Source organism: Egretta garzetta, unplaced genomic scaffold (genome assembly GCF_000687185.1).
Source record: "Egretta garzetta isolate BGI_Z169 unplaced genomic scaffold, ASM68718v1 scaffold248, whole genome shotgun sequence".
NCBI lineage: Eukaryota > Metazoa > Chordata > Aves > Pelecaniformes > Ardeidae > Egretta > Egretta garzetta.
The window spans coordinates 2252556-2270988 of NW_009260596.1; the positions used below are offsets into that span (position 1 = coordinate 2252556).

Consider the following 18433-nt stretch of genomic DNA (forward strand, 5'->3'; position numbering starts at 1 on the left):
AGCTTTTCATTGAGCCTTTGCAATGTGCAGAGATCTGCTTGCTAGAGTGCAAAACTGATCATTTTGACTGCTGAACATCTGTCCCTGTCTCACAAATAACAATGTCAATTTTCTTCTACTCATTCGATTCTGAAGTCAAGATACAGTTCAGGTACATACATCTTCACAACAGAGGCCATGAAAAGAGCTTCGCTTTGCCATTACAAAGCCATTCTCAGTGCTCCATATACTAGCGTGGGGAAAATGGCATAGATCAGATGACTAGCTGACAAGTCTTAGTTTAAGCTTTGACGTGCTTGTCAGTCTTGGACAGTAATCTCCATTTAATTATACTGAGTTCCAGTATTTATTTTTTAACAGGTGGTGTATCCTGATGGAATATGATAGCTACTTCAATTAAGTGATGTATTTAAACCATGAGGGTCACCTTTCCATGGAGGTGTGCAGTCAACTCTATGCTGTTCCCACTGAGCCTGCCATCCTCTCCTTCAGAAAATGTGTACTCCCTTTATCCAATTTAGTAATACAACTCATACCTGGGAGGTTTACTGTCTATCACTGAGAGCATAGGTTTTTACGTGTAATTGCTAGAGAAGCCACCTGGCAACTAACCTACCTAAATGTCTCTGTCAAGACACAGATGCCCTGTTACCTGAAGCAAGCGTTTGTTCAGTTGTTGAATACAGGCTCAGGGTTTGGTAATCTTTAAGTGCATCTGATGGCTTTTCACGAACAGACAAACAGGGTTTTTTACAATGGTAGTGATTGTTGCAGAACTTGATGTATGCAAGAGAAGTTTGTATCCTGCCCATCCACAGGCAGCGGATGTCTGCTCCAGTGCCTTCTGTACATGGGATTAGGCCCCGAGGGGCAGAACATGCATACATATCTTTCAAGCATAAATCACTTCAGCTGCAAGTGATGGCAGCTAAACCATCTGCCGGCAGTGTTGTTCTAACACTTTCTGATATGTTTAATTGAGCAAGGGGAGAAAGGAGTGGAAAAACTGATAACAGGAATGGCCTTGAGGAAAAGGAACCAAAATTGTGTATCTGAGGCAGTTTCTTGACAGAAGATTGCATAGTAAGCGTGTACTCTGAGGTAGGCTTTGTATTATTAAACTGTAACTGTTTGTGATTGAAAGGCTAGCATTACTAAAGTGTGATTAGAGACATCTGTCTTTTCTAACTGTAAGCTGTTCTTGTAAGGGTAAAAAAAAAAGTACTGCCAGCTTTTAATGTCAAATTAATTGAAAGTATTATGACCCTTCTGGAGAAGTCACCATTGGTATACAGCAGCTAGATTTTGATGAGCTACCAAGTAAATGTTGAGATCCAGGTGCATACTCCCTTCCAGTAATGTGAGCTGGAGCACGGGAAAACTTGTAAGCAGTTTTACAGACTGTACTTTTCCATGAAAAGCTGCAGAATGTACAACTTAGGGAAAGTCTGTTTGCTGAGAAGGAAAGGGTACAATTATGAAAGGTTATTTTATTTATTTAAGGCAAGCTGATTTCCTTCCTCTCTCTTTGCCCACCTCCCTCTGCCACCCTGTCCCCTCCCCTCCCCCCATACTGAGGTAAGGATTAATTGCCCAAGACTGTCCTGTGGACCTGGCTTCAGTTGCAGCCTATTTTAAAACAAAGCAAACCAGTTTATCTGAATATAATTGTTAGCTACTTCATCTAAGGCTCTTCTCATCACACTGGAAGAATGATGCCCTGTGCCACCCCCTTGCATTACCAATGTATGTTATATGCACTGATTTAATCTCACTAAAAGCATTTTCTAAGGTTACTTGGCAGACAGTTTGAGGATCTTGTGTTGCAGACAGCTGGAGACTCAATCAGCATGCTTTCAGCTTTAGCAATTTTTAAAGTGAATTAATCGCTTGCAGGATTGAACATGGAAGAGATGATTAATTCTACTGTAGTTTTATAGGAGAGGTGTATATAAAATATACTTGAAGTCTATTGTGTCTAGGAGAAGTGATTTTTATCTACCTAGATTTGACTGCAGATACTAAAATTTGTTGAAAAATTAGAAATGATACATAGCTGTCACCTAAAACATACTATAGCACTAATTGCTGAATTCAGATACATTAGTTGTGTATTAAGTAATACAGAATTACAGAGTGCAGCAGCTTGGCATGGACAAGAAGTTGCTTCTATTCAATTGCTGCTGTTTAGCTTTTCAAATGTGAAGGAGGTGAGGAGGCATTGCAGAAGAGTGGCTTTCCCCTCTCATTAGGTATGCAAAATAGTAACTCAGCATTTGGATATAGGTCAAGATTTAATTCATATGGAAAATAATATGCTCTTCAACAGAAGTCTTATCCTGTCTCAGAGTTGAATCTCACTTGCTATGTTATGCTGCAGTTGCTCTGCAGAGATGCTCAGTCTTCAGGAATTCATATCTAATGTTTTTTCTAAGAGAGTCAAAATAATGAATTCCCATATTTGCCTCTCCTTTGCTTGAAGAAAAGTACAGGTTCTTGCTTCAGGGGGCAAATATCCAAACAATAACCATAATGGCATTGTGTAACAGACTTTTGGGTTGGTTTTTTTGTCAGCATGTATTTCATCATATTAAAATATGCAGCTCACTCAGAATGAAATCCAAATCATTTCCAGAAAAGCTGCTTTGAGAATGTGGAGGAAGTAAAATTCAATGCTTTCCTCTGTGCTAGGCCACAAAAAGTGAATTGTATGTGGAAAATGAATGGAGCCATTCACATGCATAGATCACATATGAGGTAGTTGGAAGCAGTGCAAGAACATGGGTGATGTGGATATGTAGTGGGCTAAAAAAGGTGAAGTTCTTCCAGGTGAGAACTGCCACCAAAGTGTATGGCATTATGCGAAGCGCTGCATTTCTGTGGGGACAGCACAAGAAGCCTTGAATCTGTGTGCTTTTGGCAAATCTCTGCCAAGATTTGTCTTAGATCAAGCAATGCCATTATGTTCTGTGATTACAATGGACATTATAACCTGCTGTTTACTAGCCAACCAAATGTGACCCAAAATCAATGTCTTTTGATTGGTTGGGGTGGGAGGGAGAAGATGGAGTCTTCTGTAGCTTAAAATTGCTTGAAACCAAAGATTCATGATTGCTTCCTAGGGCTGCAATAGACAAATTTACTGAAAGAACTGGCACCAGAAAGAGACACGTAGAAGTAGTGATAGAGATATCTCAATAATCATATGTATGAGATGCTTCAAGCTTCATTATCCTTGGACAAATGGGCTGTATTCTCACTTCTTTAGTGGTAGCTGTGACTTGAGATCTTTTGTGGTCATAGACTTGCCTTTCAGTTTGCTTTCTGAGCATGCTAAGAAGTAGTTGTACTTGCTACTGCCATGTATTCCCATCCTTTCCCACTAAAATGTATGATATGACAGAAGGTGTTCATAGGCAGCAGGACTGAAAAAGGCGAAGGTGGAGGAATATAGAGGACAAGCCAAGCTTAGGTAAGTGGGGAGATATGACAGGGATGGCTTTGAAAACAGACTTCAGAGACTCTTTGTGAAAGTGACAAATGTTCTGGTTATGTGAGGTTTTTTTGCATGTGTGTATGTCTAAAGTAACACTATGTGTAAGGTTCCTTTCTTTTCCTGTCACATCAGCTAAAAATTTGGGGAGTCAGCTTCTGCTGCCCCACAAGGGTACGGTGGCATGCAGAAAGTGCCACCTGAGTGCCATGGGGAAATTGTGGCATCAGGCCAGACGTTACACACCTGAAGGAGATTCCATCTGCTTAACATGTGGAATACCCAGGACCTAGCACTACATAGAGATGATCCATACTAGAGTGTCACATATGAAAGAGAATCTGCAAAGTCTGCTGTCTTAGCCAGCATAAAGCTTAGTATCAGATGTATGCAACCATTCGTAATGAGATAACATCGAGGGCAACACACAACCACCACCTTCCCCCTGCTACCCTGCCTCCAAGAGCCTCAACCTCACAGGATACGGAGTCTCATAAACTGCTTAATATCATAGCATGATACCATCAATACTAGGGGTGGTTGCCACAGTGTCGCCAGGTACATGCTTACCAGCCTCTTGTGCTTTATTTAGCATATGAGTAGCCAAAGAACATTTACACTTGTTCTTTACTGTTAAAAGTTCTGGGATCATTTTGAAGCTTGATATCAACACAGCTAGAATCAACACAGAGAAATCAATGTTAAGAATTAATCCATACTGGGGGAAAAAAACATCTGTATTTTGCTGCATGAAATCCATAACAAGAAGGTTATGCTTTTCACTCTTGTTAGTAGATTGTTTTCAACACTTGTCTGTAGTGTAAAATTCCAGTTGCTAATGGAAATTAAAGCCTTGTTTTTATTTCTGTTTTATCATGAATTAGCTAACTAAGGTTAGCATCATGAATTTATTAATTTTTTTTTTTTTTGCAGTAGAAACAAACTTTCAAGTTTCTTTGTAATTTTTGATCTGAATATGCCACTATTGACTGGAAGTAGAGAAGTTAATACCATATCACTAATGCTCAAATTTGCTTAGAAGTTTGAGTTGGCAAAAGAAGGGTGTAGCAAGTAAAACGATTTTTTCCTCATCTAACCATTCCCTCCATCCTTCCTGATACAAGGATTTAGTGTTAATATTAGGCAAAGATACAGAACTGTTAACTGGCCATGAAGAGTGACCTGTTAGGATGCAAGATAAAGCTTATGATAAAACAATATTTCAAAAGAAGAAATCACTAACAGTGGAAAGATGATTAAAAGATGCTGAAGTGGAACGCAATATAGAAAAGGAAGATCTCTAGCATGAAATAATGGATTAAGTCCTTATGTACAGAGGCTTCTTTAATGTTTAATATGAATTTTGCTTGAATGAAGACTTCGGGATTCACTCATGAACTGAGTGAACTTGACTCACCTTTCTCTATAGCTGCACAACAAGCAAATACACACTATAGTGAAACTATGATGCAAAGGTGAATTTTTGTATATTGTTTCAAGCTTTAACTGTGTATCTGAAACCAGTTTTGCACTTCTGCCAGTTACCTTGCAGAACAAAACACATCAATCTAGAGGATTAGATTTTATAGAAACTATTTTGATACAGCTTTGGCTTCAAGGGCAAACTGATAAGCATGTACATTACAAGCTTATTTGCTAGGTATTATTGATTCAAAAGCTTTTTTCTTTCAAAAGCTATTTTCTTTCAAAACCTGTTTTCTTTAAAGTGGAAAGTCTGATTAAAAACTGACTTCTAGGCCTCTGCAAATAGGTCTGCTGGGGGTAGGAATTTATTAGAAGCGGGTCCTTTAAGAAATGAGCCCTTAAATCCATTTGTGGATGACTTCAAAATGCACAACTTCCTACTGAACCCTTTAAACTATGCATCTAGATAAGTCTTACGAAAAGCTCTGGCTTGCTTCATGAAAGCTGTGACTTTACATGTAGGTTTTATAATTACTCTGTAGATGCATCTTTAGATGTCTTTGTTTTGTTTTGTTTTTCTTCTGTCTTGTTATCAGCATTGAAAGGATTTTATAGAATCCTAGATTACCATGAGGAAAAAAGTAACTCACTTAAAATAATCTCAAAAGGAAACAAAACACTTTTGTTTGTTAATCATAATCAAGAGCTGTAGATTTCCAGCAGTATTCTCTAGGATGTTGAATGTTTCACAACTGCTGCTTGAAACCATCCCTTGACATCAGAGCTAATCCCCAACTGAATTAATTTTACCTACCAAAAATGTATAAGCTCTACCTTCCCCACTTCTCATTTAATTATAATTTTGTAATTTGAGAAGTTGTTTTCCACCCTTGGGATCAGTGCAGAGGAGGTACAGGTAATTACCCAAGTAAGATATAAGTAACTCATTAAATATTTTTTTTATTTTGTCTTTTGTAGAAATTTGGTTGGAACATGACTGTGCTATTAGCATATGGAAAAAACTGCAGACTGTTAAAATGCATTTTGCACACTGACTGTGACACTGAGTTTGACATTGAGTTTGAATGGACTTTTTCAAGATTTTTGCTACTGTTAGTGTTATTAGTTTTTATCATTAAGTGTGGAGGTGGCAGGCATATTCCAGCTCTCACTACTTAGAGTTGTATGAGACCCTTGGGCATTTTCTAGTTTTATGGCTTTGCAGCTTTATAATGGAATTTGTTGCCACAAAGTGCACACACAGAATAGCTGAAATTCCCAATAGTTGGGAAACTCAAATAACATATAAGGTCACTGCTGCAGATCATTCACAGATAGAAAAGTCAGTTCATATTTTAGTGGTCTATGAGGCTATTCTAGTTATATGAGCTAATCTGTGCTGCTTCTTTCTCAAAGTTTTTGTTAGAAATATCAGATGTGGTTTCATGGCATATTGATACAGAATGGAAAATATGCATAATGGGGGGGAAATTCAAATTGTGTTCTGTTCTAGTCTTGCCCTTGCCTGTACTGAAGTCCTATTAAAAACTGCAAAACTGGACCTTATGCTCCACTGACTTTTAGTGGAACATAAGCTTCTAAGTAGTTTTCAAGAGTCTACCTACTGAGAAATTTTTTATACTTTAGAGTTAGGAATAAAAGAAATAGTTGAAACTATTACAAGCTGAAAAACTGTTGTCACTATTTGCATCAAAAGCAAGAGCTCCCCAGTTTGTGGTGTAACTGAGAGTTGTGCAGCACTTAAACGACTTGTGGTAATGATATTTGAAACCTTGAAATCAGAAGCTTAACCTTCAAATTACAAAGACTTTACACAGTAAAATCAAAATAAGTTTTATCATGTATAGATTTTGGCAAGCTTTATTTCTTTTTGAAAAAAGGCATCGAATCTTATGGTACATTAATATCTTTATTATTAATGTCAAGTACATGGAAACAGTTCTAAAAGATATGTTAGATTCTTATGGAGTAATGACTCAATCATGAGAGTTATTCTATAGAACTTCTATACTAAAAAGAGGACAATCAAATTTACAGCTTTAACACAGTTGTCTGTGTTCTGTGGGAATATAGTAGTATTTCATACACTTTTTTCATACTTTTTTTTTTGTAATATTAAAGGAGGAGAGAGCAAAAAAAGGAGTGCAATCTTAAAGGGATTCCTGGGAGTTAAATTACTTCTGAAATGCTGATGATGCTACCCAGAAGTTGTTCCTCTGGCTATTTCTGTTCCACTCACTAATGTCTGAAAGCTGAGAGATGCTGTCTGTAGTTCAATTCAGCTCATTCAGTAAAAGTAGCTTATTGGTAATCCTTCATCTAAGAGTTAAAAGGTGCTTATCTGCCCATTTAAAAACACTGAAATGTAATTTTCTTATGAATTCCCCTGTCATGTAGCCCACTGTAGAAGTAACAAGAACAAGAAAATCCAAATGACTCTTAAATAGCGTTATGTACAGCACCCTCCACCAGAATTAATGTGTGTTTTCCCACAGTTATGGACTTAATGTTTCTAATACACATTATGGTGTTTCTAATACAGTATTCCTGTTCTTATAGGTATTTCTGCATGTCATCTACCACAAATACACAGGCAGCCATGGCTCCACACCGTGAGGGGCTTTTTTTGTACAAAAATCCCTACATTTTGTATTTTCCTGCAAGGACATTTTGTTTCAAACTTCTATTTTTATGGTTAACTACTTCAATCTCTGCTCTTACATTTACAACCTTGTTACAGTAGAGATCCTGCATCAGAGAGGAATTTACTGTAACATGCTGTGACCTTCATTTTTTGCCTCGTGCATACATGCTACCAGACACTTTCTGAATACCAACAGAACAGGGGTTTGCATTTCAGTACATACTGTCCAACAGGCTAACCAAGCTCTCTTTTACAGTTTGGGTAGAAAACTCAAGTATCCCTTTAAAGAGCACTGGTTTCAGACTGAAAGGTCTTGAGCTAAAACCGCTCGAAGGTTTATGTGCAAGTACGAAGTTTGAGAGATATTGAGCCTGCAATGACTTCCTTGAAAATGTCAAGGACTCATTAAATTATCACTTCTGAACACCTGTGCTTTCAACTAATCATATGTGCTTTTGATTACTTTGTCATGGCCAGAATTCAATACACGTGTATAAAAACTGATGGCACATATTAAGAGTACACAGGGACATTAGTCATTGAATAACTTTGTAGGTAAATTATTTATCCACCTGTTTTCCCTGAGGTTGTAGTGGGAGAGAAGGAAGGTGGTAAAAAGCAAGGGGTTAACTTAGGAATTTTGACACCCCTGTTTTTTCTATCCACTGATCACAGACAAAGCCTCAGTGTGCTATGTAAGCACATAATTTCCTCCATAAGCATGTCTGCGGATGATTTTAATAACCATCAGGTAAAAATTTGTAATATCTAGTCTTTGGGCACAGAGAAATGAGAGGTGAATTTCTTGCCTTCACCTTGTGTTCAAGAAGCAGACTGTATTTCATTGTATAAAGCATTCACCTGATCTAGTATAAGTGTAGAATAGTACCAGTATAATTCTATAATTATTTTCTGATTCTTACTAAGATCTTGCTTAGATCTACATTCTTCAATCTATTTTCAGCATGTTATGTCCTGAAAAAGGACATGAAGGACTTCCTATCAACTTCATTAAAAAAAAAAAAAAAAAAACCAAAACCCAAACCTTAAGTGTTGTGGGAACCCTCTGGTCCACATTTGCTAATCTAATTTCTCTTTCAAACCATAGAAAAAAAATTCCTATAGCAATGACTTATACAAGAAGAAAACCCACAAAACTATACAAAACTGACTGTGAAAGTAGGCTGCCTTGCCTTATGCATGTCCAGCAATATTTAATTCTTTGTGATGAAGGTTTAAAGATAATACTGGAAAAAAATGTACATGTTTAAAAAAAAAAAAAAATAGTGGCATGTTTTCCTTTAGAGTGGGAAATCCTTCCTGTTAATCAGGAAAGCTTTCTCAACCCATCGTGTACAAAAAGGGATCCTCTAATACAGGGTAAAGTAGCTTTCTTACAGAGATCTTAAAGCATGTCCTTCTGTGAGATACTCAGTTAATAATATGCTGGTTTTGCTGATGAATGCCTTGTGGCAGAGGCTATGTGTTTATCTAGATTTTTTTTATTCTTAGTTGCATTCTTAAAATCCATGTTGCTGGTGATTGAGCATGCTATTATTAATTTGTCTTCCTTAGATGCTTACCCTTTTTTCAAAATGAGATCAGATATCTGTGATATCCTTTGAAGGTTTTTGCTGCATATAATGATTATGCTCTTTTTGGCAGTGAAATCTGCATGTTTAACCTTCTCACAGCTGTATAAATGCATGTTATGCCAAATATGAATGTACTTGAAGAAATTAAATGCTGTGTGACAAAATACCTGTGCTTCTTATTAGATAAAATGTACACAAATTTAGACATGGGTATTTGTATAACCTCACAGAGTGCTGTGAAATACACCCTTTTTTGTTGGTTAAGAGGCTGTGTATATGAGCTTGATGACTTAATTGTAACAGACTTCAGGTGACTGGCACATGTGATGAGCAGATTGGTTCTTGATCATTACATTTCATGGAGCATTGAAACAGAAATCCTTATATTCTAATCAAGAAAGAATTGCCTTGACTTTTACCTTGAGTTCATTGAATTATAGAAGTGTCTGGATAGGATAATGCTGAGAGCTGAAAATAATCTGTGATTTCTGTCATAACATGTTAATAAGTGTGTAGTGGGGTTGAGGTGGACAGAAAAGGAAGAGAGTACACAAATAATTGAAATGAAGACTATGATATTTTTATGATAGCAGTGAGATAGGAGGGGCCACTCCATATAACCCAATGTCTTCCAGATGTGACTCCTTCAGCAACACAACACTTTGCATTCCAAAGAGCAACCAGGAAAGCAAAGACTTGCAGGAAATCTTGAAAGAAGTTGGAATTCTCCTAGTCATTTTGTTCACATTAACGGTACATTTCAATGCTGTCAGTTATTGAAGGCTTTCTTTGACTTCAGTCTCGACTCCGAATTCCCTAGGATTCTAACACATTTTGTTATTGCTAATTAAATAATTTTTATATAGGACCTTTTTCTTTTAATACCCCACCCCCCAAGAAAACCACAGACCAACCCAACACAATTGCAAACACACACACACACCCCCCCCCGCCTTGTAGCATGATCTCTCGCTTAATGAAGTAATGCTTAGGAAAATGTGTTATCTTGGTCTCTTTTTTTTTTTTTTTTTTTTTTTTTTGTTTTTTTTTTTTTTCCCTCCTTGTCCTACGTCTTGGCAGTCACACATCATGGGTCAATTTCCAGCACCCTGCTCTGAGTAGTTCTGAAATTAGTGAGTTACTAGTTAGTGAGTAGAAGGGTGTCACCCAAAAAGCATATTGGTGTTAGATTCATAATACGGGCTAGCTAATTTTGAGTTAACCTGCTGGCAAAGGGAACATTTATCAAGAGGACTTCCATCCAATTTGCAATGTTTGTGAATTATTTAATTGATTTTCTTTTATTTTTCTTACAGGAATTGTTTCAATTATGACTCTCACTGTTCTTGCCTATGAACGCTACATTCGAGTGGTCCATGCTAAAGTAATTGACTTCTCTTGGTCCTGGCGGGCTATCACATACATCTGGCTCTATTCATTAGCTTGGACTGGAGCACCTCTTTTGGGCTGGAACAGATACACCCTGGAAATTCATGGATTAGGTTGCTCAGTGGACTGGAAGTCGAAAGACCCCAATGATACCTCCTTTGTGCTCCTTTTTTTCCTTAGCTGTCTGGTAGCACCTGTTGGGATCATGGCCTATTGCTACGGCCATATTCTATATGCAGTAAGAATGGTAAGTTGATTCAAATAAAAGACTTCTCTTAGTGTAATATTTTCAGTGAAAGTTGCTGATGCTGTATATTAAGCTTGCATCAGAGCCTAAATTTGCACTCTTGCCTTTGAATGTTTAACGTTCATTCATGTCAGTGACCACTATAAGGGATGTAATGCTGGAGAAGAACCAACCTAGAGCTACCAAGATCTATTTGTTGTGTAGTTTTACTGGGAGGCAGGTTGTGTCTTAGTGAGCACGAGCAGTTCCCTATCGGGTCCTCCCTTGAAACAGGGGGAAAAGAAGACTCTGTTTGCAGATCTCCTGATTATGGAACTCCCTCTCTCGTTTTTGCAACTCTTGAGAAAATAACTCTGTAAAACTCTTCCAAGTGGAGATTAAGCCCTGTTAAACTAGTTTTCCAGGTTAAGGCAACCCATTTTAATTCAGATCTGTAGTGTCAGAAAGCATTAATGTTTCAGATTCTGTGGGTAGTTAGTCTGGATCCATTCAAGTTTGTGGTGAACAGTATTGGCACAACTGATAGTTGTTATGGAGAGCACTCACGTACATGTTGCATCTTTTCCGCATTTTATGACTTACTCAGCTGACACTGGGAACCTGCTGCCTAGTATTCTGCTTTAAATAGAGATTCCATAATTTCAGGGTAACAAATGAAGTGGCAGAGCAGTACAGAGAAATCTATTAGTGAAATTTTCTTCTCTCTAAAGATTGCTGGTGAGACAAATCTACACGATTGTCTAACTAAGAGCTGGGTGGAGAGGAACCTGATGAAGTTCAACAAGGGCAAGTGTTGAGTGCTGCACCTGGGGAGGTCAAACCCCATGCACCAGTACAGGCTGGGGGCTGACCTGCTGGAAAGCAGCTCTGCTGAGAGGGACCTGGGAGTCCTGGTGGACAATAAGCTGACCATGAGCCAGCAATGTGCCCTTGTTGCCAAGAAGGCCAATGGTATCCTGGGGTGTATTAAGAGGAGTGTGGCCAGCAGGTCGAGGGAGGTTATCCTCCCCCTCTGCTCTGCCCTGGTGAGACCCCACCTGGAGCACTGTGTCCAGTTCTGGGCTCCCCAGTTCAAGAAAGATGAGGAACTCCTAGAAAGAGTCCAGAGGAGAGCAACTAGGATGATAAAGGGACTGGAGCATCTTCCCTATGAGGAAAGGCTGAGAGAGTTGGGCTTGTTCAGCCTGAAGAAGAGAAGACTGAGAGGGGACCTTATCAACACATACAAATATCTTAAGGGCAGAAGTCATGAGGATGGAAGCAGTCTGTTTGCAGTGGTGTCCTGTGACAGGACAAGGGGCAATGGGTGCAAACTGAAACATAAGAGGTTTCAGTTGAATATGAGGAAAAACTTCTTTACTTCGAGGGTGACAGAGCACTGGAACAGGCTGCCCAGGGAGGTTGTGGAGTCTCCTTCTCTGGAGATATTCAAGGCCCGCCTGGATGAAGTCCTGTGTAACATGCTCTAGGAGAGCCTGCTTTAGCAGGGGGGTTGGACTAGATGATCTCCCGAGGTGCCTTCCAACCCTTGCGATTCTGTGATTCTGTAATCAGACGAAGGACCACTAAATGTGAACTGAACTTGCTTATGCCAGTGGATGAGGGCAAGTTGGTTTTCTAAAATACTTATAGTAAGCACAGCATATTTTTTTCCAGTGCATTTGTTATTCTATTTCTCCTCAGATCATACTTTTTCATTTCATAAAAGCAGTAAAAGTCTGAAACATGATGTAAACTTCCAGAATTATGGTTCACAAGGTAAGGTGTATAGTGTTTGTGCCAAAAACTAAATTGGTGAATTAGTTATTTATAAATATATTTAGAACTATTCAGTTTCAAGTAAAACATAGAGCTGTTTTACTCTACCATTTTATCTCTGTCTGTTTTGTTTTGTTTTTTTTTCCTACAGCTTCACTGTGTGGAAGACTTCCAGACTTTTCAAGTAATCAAACTTCTAAAATATGAAAAGAAGGTGGCTAAAATGTGTTTCTTAATGATCTCCACATTCCTTATTTGTTGGATGCCCTATGCAGTGGTCTCCCTCCTGGTAACATACGGCTATAGCAACCTTGTAACTCCAACAGTAGCTATCATCCCATCTTTCTTTGCCAAGTCAAGCACTGCTTATAATCCAGTCATCTATATCTTCATGAGTAGAAAGGTAGGTACATTGAAGATTTTCTTATTTGAATAATTAGTAGCCCATGCCACAGGTTTGGAGGTTAAATCTGATTTACTTTAACCTGTAAAGCTTAGATTTTTATTTTTTTTTTTTAATTTGAACACCTAGGATAAATGGTAAAGTTCTAGTAGAATTAAAATCGGTGATGGTGCTTAAAGTACTACCCTATCAGAAATTGGATTTTAAGTGCCTGAATTCACACATGAGCACTCACATGAAAGGGAAGGGAAGGAGTATCAAAATTTAAGTGTCTAGTCCTGACAATTTACCCATGAAATAGATTACAAGTAGAAAACCTCATCTAAATCACTCCCTTACCACAACAGAACCCCATCAGACAAAATTCAGAATATCTGGTGTCTGCTTTTTAGGAAGAAAAAAACTTGCCTCTGACTTTTCCATTATGGCAACACAAGGACTGAACAACTCAGCATAGTATTTCAAATAAGTATGCTCATAAAAAGCCATCCTGTTTTTTAGACTGGGTTTTACTAAGCAAATATGTCAGTAAGATGTTTCAATAATGTTAAAATACCAGGGAATGAAATGATTGTCCATTATACGGTTCTGCTTAAGCCTAGGAAAGTTTTAGGAATGCACATTCCTGACATGTTACTTCTCAGGAGCTCAACCATGAAGAACAAAGAACATTGCAAGCAAAAGTAGCTGTCTACTTGGTTGGCGCCTGGAAGAAAAATTTTAAAAAAGACATGTTGAAATTTTGTTTAACCTCAAGTGGCAACAAAAAGTTGTAATTTGTTATGAATTTAAAAATTTCTAAGTGTACAGTACTAAAAAATTAAAGTAGGAAAATAAAACACTGTATTCTTAAAATGTTTCCATTAAGCTTTTAAGTGAACACTACAAAATTTGGCATACCATCCTGGATCATTTCAGTCTCGATAAATTGGTGATTTTGGTGGAAAAATACTACACCAGTAACATTTCTTAGAGCTTTGTTGTATTCAAAGCCAGAATCTCATGTGGATGACAGTGAAACATTTTTTTGAGATAAATTATGTGCTATGAAGAAGAAATACTTATCTATGACAAAACCAAGTTTTCATTTTTGTCTGCTTTTGTAGTCTTCATTATGAAAAGTAGACTGCTGATTTAATGGTGGTAACTTGCTCATTTCAGTGCTTTACAGAGCAAAGACAGAATGGAAGTATTTGGAGTTATCAGTGGCATGTCAAATACGTGGAAACTAGAAAACTATACATCATTCTGTAAATCATCAGTACTATGAAGATAACCACTGAATGCAGTTAAACAGTGTTGTGAATTTATTTAGACAAGAACCACTTGGCAAAGTGTGAAGAAGTATGAATGATTGCTGGAAGGCTTTCCCTGGGTTTCCATTTCCTCATTATAGAGATGTGATTTCCTACACTGGTTTGCAGTTGCCCAGGGCCAGCAAGCAGTCTATAGGGACAAGTTAGCCAAGTTAATGGGTCTGATCAGCCAGATGGGTGGTCAGGCAAAGGCTGCAGTGCAGCTCAGGCCAGGACCGAGGGCAAGGGTGAGTTTAAATGCTGTTCCTGAGTGATGGCAGGAGGCCCCCAAAGTAGCATCTCACAGCTCTTCATCCACAGCTCATTTCACAGCAGGCTGATCTAAGGTTACACAGCTGCACAATATCAGAGCTGGCCTGGGTATGGGGAGCTAACAACAATTATGTTCAAAAGAGTATTTTCAACAGAGTGATTTTTTTTTTTTTCCTTTATATAATGAGTATATAGAAGTTTATGAACTAAGTAGTTTGATTTGAAAAAGATTTTGTAGATTCTGGTTCACAGCAAATCAAAGTGGTACCAGGCACAATGGTGATCATAGTCAGGATAAGAACAAATCAGCTAAACACTCTTATTGGAGATGCATTGTCAAGTGCTTCTCACTCACCTCTAAGTCTAGATTAAGACCAAAATGATAATTTTGCTCATCTTCTGGTTTATTTTGCCTTCAGAAGGAATTCTAAAACCACTTCTCTATTAATATACTTCCTCTATCCGACCTGTTCTAACACTCTTGTGCCTTCTCACTTCCATGCTACTCAGAGGTACCACATTATCTCTGAAATCATCAAGGCCTCCACATGACCATTCTCTTGTGTTTTGACATAGCAACAGATGACCTTTCCCTATCATCTTGTAACTTTCTAGGTCCCCTTCCCAACAGGACCTATTACCTCCCCTGTGTCAGAGCAGGATTAATGTCTTGTAACAAAACCTTGTTCCAAACTGGCATGTTGGAGAGCTTCTTGCATGATAGCTGGAAAATCAAAGTCAGCGACCATGCAGGATAATACAGAATAATTCTGAATGTGGCTAAATGGAAGGCTATTGAGAAACCTGTCCTACTCCCTTTTCAGAGAAAAGCTGTGTTGTGTCCCCCTGCCCTGTTTGTTGTTGTGGGCTTTTTTTGATTGGCTGGGTTTTTTTAAATCCTCTTCACACCTTCCAGGCATGTCTTGTTTATAGAATCATAGAATGTTTTGGGTTGGAAGGGACCCCTAGAGGTCATCTAGTCCAACCCCCCTGCAGGAGCAGGGACACCACTAACTAGATCAGGCTGCTCAGAGCCCCATCCAACCTGGTCTTGAATGTTTCCAGGGATGGGGCCTCCACCACCTCTCTGGGCAACCTGTTCCAGTGTTTCACCACCCTCATTGTAAAGAACTTCTTCCTTACATCTAGTCTAAACCTACCCTGGTTTAGTTTAAAACCGTTACCCGTTGTCTTGTCACTGCTGGCCCTACTAAAAAGATTTTCCCCATCTTTCCTATAGGCCCCCTTTAGGTATTGAAAGGCTGCAATCAGGTCTCCCCGCAGCCTTCTCTTCTCCAGGCTGAACAAGCCCAACTCTCTCAGCCTGTCCTCATAGGAGAGGTGCTCCAGCCCCCAGATCATTTTTGTGGCCCTCCTCTGGACCTGCTCCAACACTTCCATGTCCTTCTTGTGCTGAGGGCTCCAGAGCTGGACAAAGTACTCCAGGTGCGGCCTCAGGATGGGTTATTAAAATAAGAGGAAGCTGCCCACTTATTTCTTGTAAAACCAGAGACCCAAAGGATCATATCTGAGCTTTAGATGTGTGCAGACATGGAACTGAATGAGTGCATCCTTTAACCCCTATGCCTGAATGCTTTGTGTTGTGAAGGGGAGAACACACTTGGAGCATTTAAAACAGCACTACTACTGGAATTGTCATTCTGTATACTGATGTGAGCTTTCACTGGATACTTTGCATTATTTAATCACAAATTAAAACAGACTCTGTATATCATAAATGACTTCTAATTAGCTGAAAGACTTCTGTTTCTTCCATATTAAATGGGAACATTTTAGTTCTGTGTTACCAACCTTTGAAATGTTATTTTATATCTCTGACTTTCAATGCTTTTATTAAAATTCCAGACCCTTGAGTTACTTAAAAGGAAGAAAACATCCCTTTGTATCCTGGGATGCATTAAGAGGAGTATGGCGAGCAGGCCAAGGGAGGTTATCCTCCCCCTCTACTCTGCTCTGGTGAGACCCCACCTGGAGTACTGTGTCCAGTTCTGGGCTTCCCAGTTCAAGAAAAATGAGGAACTCCTAGAGAGAGTCCAGAGGAGGGCAACAAAGATGATTAGGGGACTGGAGCATCTCCCCTGTGAGGAAAAGCTGAGAGAGTTGGGCTTGTTTAGCTTGAAGAAGAGAAGACTGAGAGAGGACCTCATCAACATGTACAAATATCTTAAGGGTGGATGTCATGAGGACGGAGCCAGACTCTTCTCAGTGGTGCCCAGCGTCAGGACAAGGGGCAATGGGTACAAACTGAAACATAAGAGGTTTCACTTGAATGTGAGGAAGAACTTCTTTACTTTTAGGGTGACAGAGCCCTGGAAGAGGCTGCCCAGGGGGGTTGTGGAGTTTCCTTCTCTGGAGATATTCAAAGCCCGCCTGGATGATGTCCTGCACAACATGCTTTAGGTGAACCTGCTTTAGCAGGAGGGTTGGACTAGATGATCTCCTGAGATCCCTTCCAACACTTGCCATTCTGTGATTGTGTATCCCCTCTGCCTCCACTTGTTCCTTCCCTCTGCATGCTCTTGTGAACTGTTTCTGAGAATATTCTTCCCCTGCTAGAGTGAACGTGTTATTTGTGAATACTCAAGGATGGGAACAATACCTACAGCATATTTTAGAGCCTAGTCCTCTTGTTCTTTGCAGATTGCCTATTGCAGATCTTGCCACTTGTAAAATACCAAATTGCATTTCAGTGCCCTCTACTGGCTAGGTGATCCTATTCAGCTCTTTAGTGGAGGGAAGGAAAGTACCCACTAAAAAGCCACCATGTTTGTTATAGCATTGAAACTAACTTTGAACAAGGTGGAGATATGCAGAAATATCTTAGAGTCATTTACTATACTGCTGTCTTCACTGGATTGTACATGATAGTGAATGCTTAGGAAGTTGTAATTTCATTTTTATGCTGTTTTGCAGTTTCGACGATGCCTTTTGCAACTCCTGTGCTTTCGCCTGATGAGATACCAGAGGACCGTGAAAGAGACACCAGCAACAGGGAATGACAAACCAATACGACCAATAGTTATGTCTCAGAAAGCAGGGAACAGGCCAAAGAAGAAAGTGACTTTCAGCTCTTCCTCTATCATTTTTATTATCACCAGTGATGACACCCAGCAAATAGATGACAACAGTAAACACAACGGGACAAAAGTAAATATCATCCAAGTAAAGCCACTATAGGGATGAGCTGAAGAGGTGTGAGAATGAGATGGACTTCAGCCAGTAGACTGTTTAGGTTGGAGATCAGTTCCAGTGGTGGTGTCTGTGGGCTGCCAAAGGAAACCACATTCTTAAGCTGTGAAATACTGAAGGGATTCTGCATCTGAAGCTCTGCAGGCAGTTCAGTTTTGATCACAGTAGTGAAATTTCTGTATCTGTGCCAAAACTGCTGATGAATGTCTTTCCTCTGAATTTTCTTAAAGCATATTGTAGGATTGCCATTCAGGAGAACTTGGTCAGGCCGGAGGAATGCGCTGACAGAAATGTTACAAAGTTCAGCAAGGGCAAGTGTGAAGTCCTGCACTTGAGAAGGAAGAACAATGCTGCAGCACAGCAGGCCGGGCCCTGGCTGCCTGGGATGCAGCTCTGCAGAAAGGGATGTGGGGTCCTGTTGCTCAGTGAAGCAGGGCATGAGCCTGGAGTGTGCCCTGGCATCAAGGAAGGGCACCAGCATCCCAGGCTGTACTGGCAGGATGGGAGCCAGTAGTCCAAAGTGATTATGCCCTCGACTCAGCCCTCATTAGACCACATCTTGATACTGCATCCATTTTTGGGACCCCAATACAAGACAGACATCTGTAAACTGGGGTGAGTTCAGTGGAGTCCCTGAAGATTGGTAGAGGTTGGAGTACTTGGCCTATGAGGAGAGGCTG

The 18433-nt window shown here is 39.4% G+C and overlaps 1 protein-coding gene across 1 annotated transcript; it reads left to right on the forward strand.

The window, feature by feature from the left end:
* The first annotated feature begins 9384 nt into the window (after positions 1–9384).
* OPN3 (opsin 3) lies at positions 9385–17741 on the forward strand. Its single transcript, XM_009644721.1, has 4 exons — positions 9385–9388; positions 10495–10814; positions 12724–12975; positions 17478–17741. Exons 1-4 carry the CDS (start codon positions 9385–9387, stop codon positions 17739–17741), a joined length of 840 nt encoding a protein of 279 aa, XP_009643016.1.
* The last annotated feature ends 692 nt before the right edge of the window (positions 17742–18433 follow it).

Coding starts and splice junctions, on each gene's coding strand:
- OPN3 (XM_009644721.1), top strand. Junction 10,815..12,723: donor TTCTATATGCAGTAAGAATG/GTAAGTTGATTC, acceptor TTTTTCCTACAG/CTTCACTGTGTGGAAGACTT. Junction 12,976..17,477: donor ATATCTTCATGAGTAGAAAG/GTAGGTACATTG, acceptor GCTGTTTTGCAG/TTTCGACGATGCCTTTTGCA.